This window comes from Vicia villosa, linkage group LG7 (genome assembly GCF_029867415.1).
Source record: "Vicia villosa cultivar HV-30 ecotype Madison, WI linkage group LG7, Vvil1.0, whole genome shotgun sequence".
Classification (NCBI taxonomy): Eukaryota; Viridiplantae; Streptophyta; class Magnoliopsida; order Fabales; family Fabaceae; genus Vicia; species Vicia villosa.
Window position 1 is genome coordinate 104,713,459 of NC_081186.1, and position 7,458 is coordinate 104,720,916.

Here is a 7,458-nt window from a genome sequence, read left to right on the forward strand (position 1 = left end):
TAATTTGGTGTATTGAAATACTTTTAACATATTTAAACTATAAACGATATGCTTTCAAATGCTTTAACATATTTAAAATATAAACAATAAATCCCAACCCATGATTAGCATAACATTAACATTTTTATTTATATTGATAACATTAATGAATAAAATTCTTGAAACAAATACTAGCTATTACATGTGTCCCATCCAAATTCTTTGATTTTCTACCCAATAAACTTTGTCATGCCTTGGCTCATATAAAGATTGTATAGACAAATTAAATTTTATTAATTTTTTGTCTCAATAAACTTTGTTGTGCCTTGGCCCCTAGAACACTATACGGACATATCAAAACATACTAATAATGATAAATTGAAAACTAAATGAATAAAAAAATAAAAAATAATCTCAACCTAGCTCACAAATATGTCAAGATAGATTCATCACAAAAATTTCAACTATTGTAAAGAACTTCATTTACATGTAGAAATCATGACTTTGTCTACTATTAAACCCTGCACCCTCTTCATGTTCATATGTCTTGTCCTTCTCCTTATTTCAACATGGGGTATATATTATGTATTGATTCTCTTTATTATAATTACTTAAGCTTATTTAAGTTTCTAATTTATTTTATTGTAATCTTTTTTTCTTTTTGTTATGAATAGAAGTGGAAGCAAAGATATTTTGTGGAAGGCCGAGCAGAACATGGTCAGGGCCTTGTATTGACACAGAATGTGATAGAGAGTGCATTGACTCTGAGGTGTGTGCAATGTCTGGTTCTTGTGAAGGTTCTGATTATAATTGCTTATGCTTCTTCAATTGTTGATGATTGAGTTTTTCATAATCAAACCATTTCCATCTCTAATATTTCTTCTCAAATAAAATATTGTTCAATTTCATGTATATAATAGAAATTTTCGGCTCTCCACCATTCATCGAGCACAGAATCAACTATGGTTGAAAAATCACAACACTCATTTTATCGGGATTACGATCTAGATGCAAATTGCCAAGAGAAATCACAAACAGTGGACTGAGCCCAAATCTTTCATTGATGTGGAAAATAAAAGTTTTTAGAAAGACTTTTTTTTAAAACAAAAAATAATGTGATTGAAAGATTAGATCAAATTAAGAAATTGGATGCGTGGGATAAAAAATATTAGTAAAAATTAACTTTTCTATAAAATTTAGAATAAATACCTTTTAGTAAAAATAACTCTTTGTTCAATATGACACCAACTTAATTTGATAGAAAATTAGTTATAATATAGATAAAAAATACAATAATTTGTTTACACAATCCGGTCAAACAATCTATTCTAGAAGAGAGAGTATTTCTCTAATTCACTATACTCTAAAAAATTGTTCCAAAAGATTATATATGAATTATAAAAAAATTGTCACTCAAATTTCCAATTATTTTCCACCAAAGTCTTTCTCAATCTCTTCAACTTTCCAATTATTTTCCACCAAAATCTTTCTCAATCTCTTCAACTCTATATATGAATCACACTAATGTAAGATGTTTAAAAGAATTTCCTAATCTCCTTATATACTCCTAAAAGTTTTTAAATTTTCTTTTACTAGGAATGCCACAACTTCTTTAAGTTTAATTGGCCCGAAACATATCTCGTTAACAAGTCGGTCGACATTCTGAAACAACCTATCCCGATACATGAAAACTGCCTAGATCAGATCCAATACCTGACATAAGCGAATCGTCCAATAGAACCGACCAGACACGGACCGCAGCCGCCGCCTAGCGTCCTTTGTCAAGTCGCCTACTTGCAAATTCAATGTCTTCTGTGAACCTATTGGTTATTTTTTCTTCAGCTTTTTTATTTTTGCAACCTATAAATAAGTTTTATTTCTTTTCGTCACTTAAGATATTTTAAGGAATATTTCAACAATCTCCACCTTAACTTGAAACCGTGGTGATGTCATTTTATTCATTTCAACTATTTGCATGTGCTTTCTCTCAATTGTTCTATTTTAATGAGAAGTAATAGAGAAAATGCATATGCACAATACTAAGTTGATTGAGATACTTGGTGAAAGGCGTTAACTCTTCCCCGTAATCATATTGGACAACTTAGATGTTAGAATTCAATTAAGTTCTAGCATAGCTTTGAAATAACTCGAAGACATGTAAAACATTAGATTTTTTGTTTGGGTAGATATATCCAAATGTATTTGGTAAAATCATCTACAAAAATAATATAGTAGGAATAGCCACTACTACATAGAATAGGAGATGGCCTCAACAAATTAGTATAGATTAGCTCAGAAGTACAACTATACTTAGTATCAAATAATGGTACATGCATTCTTTGTAATTTTCCAAGACAACAAAAATTACAAAATTCAACGGATTTTATTGTTCAAATGTAAGTATACCATAAATAACTCTAAGATTTAGTCTAGAGTATCAAATGGAAACATTATTGGTAATCGAACTTTCATTATCATACCGACGAATAAAAGTGGTGTTATTTTCAACAAGACAAACTTGAGACTTATTTCTTATGGAATTGCTTAAGGGTTCTAAAGCTAGATTGTTATAATAGTACAATCCACTTTCATCTAAGAATCCTTCAAGCAACATCAAGTTAGATGCTTGTGATTTGAAATAGCATTTGATGGAATAAAATTAAAAAATACACATTAATATCCTTGGAAACTTTTGACATAAAAATTTGATTACTAGTAATTCTAGGAACATGGGGTATTTTGTTTTACTTCAACATAGAATTTGACACAAGTTTGTATATGAATTTAGAGCAACCAACTAACTTGACTGCCAAGCTAGGAACATTACCAACAAGAAATTTATTTGTAACTTTACATGAAATTCTATTTTGAAAACTAGAAGTACTAGAGGTATTATCATGGAATGTACCTGAGTTTCTAAACCAAGTTTGAGATTCAAGAACTTGAGAAACTTTGGGATTGTCCTGATGAGTCAAGAGAACAATTACTTGCGTAAAGGTGGAAACTTGATTCTTCGGGCTTTCATGTACAATAGAGGAATTATTGGTCATGATGAACTGAGCAACATTAGAAGTTGCACAATGATTCAAAGTTTATTGGCGAAACTTATCCAACTGTGCTTCTTGTACATTCAAGAGAATTTCAATATCATGTATATCAGTTGGTTCCACCTAGCCTTAAATCACCATTATTACAGGATTGTATTCTCTTGGTAAACCTTGAAAAATTACATTTATTTGGGATCCCATATTGCTAGCAAAGAGTCAACTACATCTCAAATTCTAAGAACATATTCATATATTTGAACTATTACCTTTCTTGCTAATTTTTAATTTTTACCTTAATTGATGAACTCGAGCTTTAATTTGTGAATTAAAATTCTTATGCACATTCTCCTAGACTTCAAAAGCATGTTTGCATGAGAGAACACTAGGTAAGATAGCTTCAAAAATCATGAACAAGAGCTAATTGGATAATGCTTGATCTAGGATTCAAAATAATTTGTGAAACTTGTCCAATTTTGCTTCTTGTGCATTCAAGAGAACTTCCAACATTACATAAATCAGTTGGTTCCACCATTTCATAGATCATCATTATTAAAAGATTGTATTCTCCATATAAACCTTGAAGAATTACATCTATTTTGTCCCTTTCAAATATAGAATCTCATATTGCTAGCAAATAAACAACTATAACTCGAATGCTAAGAAAATAGTCATATATTTGAACTATACCTTTCTTGCTAATTTTCAATTCTTACCTTAATTAACGAACTCGAGCCATAATTTGTGAATTAAAATGCTTATGCACATCGTCCCAAACTTCAAAAGCATGTTTGCATGAAAGAACACTAGGTAACACAATTTCAAAAATCATGAACAATATCCAATTGAACAATGCTTGATTTATGAGTCAAAAGCTCTTGGTGAAACTTGCCCTATTGTGCCTCTTGTACATTCAAGAGAACTTCAACATCACTTATATTAGTTGGCTCCACCTTTTCATAGATCATCATTATTAAAAGATTATATTTTCCAGGTAAACCTTAAAGAATTACATCTAATTGATGAACTCGAGCTTTAATTTGTGAATGAAAATACTTAATTATTCACATTGTCACAAACTTCATAAGCATATTTGCATGAGAGAACACTAGATAACACAACTTCAGAACTCATGAATGAGAATTAATTAACAATGTTTGATCTTGAACAATAAAAATTCATAATCTTCATAAACAACGTTAACATTCATATTATTGTCAATTTTGAACAGAGGAGGGATATGAAGATTTACCACGACTTTGTGGAGTTTGTGGGAGAGTATAGCACCTTTTAGTTGCTAATTCTAATGTATTATTTTAATTGGATAACTTTAGTAAATTTAGAGAAACAATAATTAAAATTTTCTCTCCACACCACCTTTTGTTACATTTCTACTTCTATACGGTGATATTTTCTCACTTCTTTTAATAATGATATCATTCAAATCCTTTACAGTACAATATAATAGTATAATTGTTACATAAAATATAGGAAATTTTTTTATCCACCTCCCTATTTTTTTGGTCACCTCTGATGAAAAATCTAAAATACCCCTTATTTCAGAAATGTATTTCCGAAATGTTTTTTTTTCAAAATTTGTCTTATTTCGGAAATGCACTTCCGAAAACACAAAAAAGTGTTTTCGGAGATGCATTTCCGAAAACACCCCTTTTTTGGGAGAGGGGTATCTTCGGAGATGCATTTCCGAAAACACCCCCTTTTTTGAGAGAGGGGGTGTCTTCGGAGATGCATATCCGAAATATTTCAAGACCAAATTGGTCTTGGAATGTCTCGGATATACACTTCCGAAAGAATTCAATAATTATTAAAAAATTAAAATCAAGGTGAATCAATACAATTAATAGGTATAAAATAAAGGTAAATCAATAAAATGAAGGTGAATCAATAAAACTAGTGAATCAAAATTTCCTAAACAATTTTAAAGTTAAAAATTATTTTACTAACTTATATAAATCAAAAACATTTTAATTTCATAAGTAAATTTTGAACTATATAGAATTAAATATAAAATTTATTGATTAAATAAAATTTAGACAATTTTTTTAAAATTTTTTTAAACTAAATAATAAATTATAACTCATTTTTAACTATGAATCAGAATAGAAATATATAAATATATAATTATTATTATTAATTTGTAAGTAAAATATATAAATATATAATATATAAATATATAATAATAATTATAAATATATAAATAAAAATTATAACTCATTTTGTAAGTGAAATTATTTTAATTTTTTAAATTAAAATTATTTTAAATTTTAAAATATATTAATCAGAATAGAAATATATAATCATTATTATTCATAATTCATAAATTATATTAAAATATAAAATTATTATTATTCATTACTCATAAATTATATCAAATTTATGATATGTGACTAGTCTGAGAAAATTTAGAAAAAAAATACTTCGAAAATGCATTTCTGAAGCAGGGGTAAAGTGGGGTTTTCGCTGGGGTGACCCCCATAAGGAGGTGAATAAAGAAAAAACCAAAATATATAGAAGTTTAGATATATGTTCATGCCAAAGATCAAAGAGTCGGCATAAAACAAAAATAAAATATTGAGATAATAGACATTTACCTCTGTCATATAGGTGAGATTTGGGTTACCCTCCTATTAATTTATTTATTTTGGATTACCCCCTTGAAATAAGAAAAGTTCTATGATTTACGCCCATAAGACCCCCCTTGTAAACTTGTTTTTTTTTATTTACCCCCTGGTTTTTCACTGTTTTTTACATGCTTTGGGGGTACCCTAAAAATACAGGAGGTAATCTAAAAAAAATTAATAAGGAGGTAATCTGAATCTCGCCTATATGACAGTGGGTAAATGTCTATTATCCCTAAAATATTTAGAAAATGCCCACAACAATTTTGAAAGGTACCAGACGAAATTCAAACAGTTTGGCACGTTCTTATTTAACTAGATCTTGTTTAGTGACATTAATTAGCTTGATATTTTCATATTTTGACAAAATGATTGAAGTTTAGATGCTATTCACGTGTCCGAAATGGCCTAAATGTCATCCTTGAAGAAGTAGTTAATCATACACTCGTATGTAATTTCATCGTTCTTGAGACCAAAAAGCATTAGATTATAATAAAAAAAATTAGTTTGGATCCATTTTCGTATAATCATAAATTTATGTGGATCTATCTGCTTGTATGTATTAAGTTGATAATCATGCAAAAGATTTTTTCTTAAGTTATGATGACGCCTATGTCAATGGTTGTTGAAGTTGGTGACAGTAGGTTTCAACACTACGATGATGGTGACTGATAAGTGGCAAATTGTAATTATTTTTTTATATAGTTTAACAACACTTATAGTCTCTTTTTTTTCAACTTGTGCGTGAATTCACGCGTGTTTTAGTTAGATTTGTATATATTGTGTATAATTTGTGTTTTTGATTTATTTATGTACCGTTTGATAGTTTTTATGTCTTTTTGTAGGTATTCATGCATGTTTTGAGCGTTGGGTAATAAAGGCCAAAGGCTAAGCTTCAAGATTGTAATGTTTAGGAATTTATCAAAGAATAAGGTTCAAAATAAGGATGATAAAAATTATCAATTTGGTTGCCATTTAGTCATTTTTAGATAAAGCATTGAATAAGATTTCCAACGATTTTAACCGGGCGCAAATCGGAGTTACGATTTTCAAGTTATGGCAAAAACAAAATCTGTTTTTTTTAAGTTGCACCAGAGTTCGCTTAGTGAGCTTCTACTACCGCTAAGCGAGATCTGCTTGGCATAATTGTATATTTATGGCAAAAACACATTTTTTTAAGTATGGACTAGGCAGTTTTGAGTCTCCACACCATCACCTTCATTCTTTTGATGTTAGAGCTTAGAAAATAACATTTGAAGGTTGTAATTGGATGATCTGGAGTTGAAGCTTCTTTGCTCGTGATTGACACCGCAAAATATTTGGTTTTCTTCTCCATTTTTCTCTTTGTAAGCTTCATTTGTTGGGGTTTGTTATGTATAATTATTGCTCATGGTATTGTATAAAACCTCTTTTACAAATCAATATTGATGTTTATCATTGTTTTTGCTTTGTACTAGGATTTCAGTTGCTTTAGACATAAACTCCTCAAATCTTGTTTTTGGATGAATATTTGCTAGGTTCTTGACTCTATAGATAGATTTAGGCTTAGTATTCATAGTGGGTAACGACTCTTAATATATTTCTGAGTTTTGATGATAACAATGAAGTATTTGTGAAAGAACTATTTTACGTTCTGATGTTTGTTTTTGTGCAAGATCATATTTGTCAAAATTATCAGATCAAACAAAAACTATCAAGACGAGTACTAAAGATCATATGCGAGTTACTATGTGTAACACAAGTCGCAAACATTTTGGAGAAGCAAGTATGTTTATGTATATGATCATATTCGGAAA

The 7,458-nt window shown here is 29.1% G+C and overlaps 1 protein-coding gene across 3 annotated transcripts; it reads left to right on the plus strand.

Annotated features, from left to right (window-relative positions):
- Nucleotides 1-202: 202 nt before the first annotated feature.
- Nucleotides 203-7,090, plus strand: LOC131616353 (defensin-like protein 17). 3 transcript variants are annotated; one of them, XM_058887659.1, is made up of 3 exons: nt 203-553; nt 654-748; nt 900-1,564. In XM_058887659.1, exons 1-3 carry the CDS (start codon nt 478-480, stop codon nt 1,023-1,025), a joined length of 297 nt encoding a protein of 98 aa, XP_058743642.1. In that variant the 5' UTR covers nt 203-477; the 3' UTR covers nt 1,026-1,564. The 3 variants fall into 3 exon arrangements, with proteins under 3 accessions (XP_058743642.1, XP_058743644.1, XP_058743643.1); XM_058887661.1 differs by lacking the exon at nt 900-1,564 and adding an exon at nt 4,255-4,564 and having other exon boundaries at nt 209-553; XM_058887660.1 differs by lacking the exon at nt 900-1,564 and adding an exon at nt 6,508-7,090 and having other exon boundaries at nt 234-553; nt 654-776.
- The last annotated feature ends 368 nt before the right edge of the window (nt 7,091-7,458 follow it).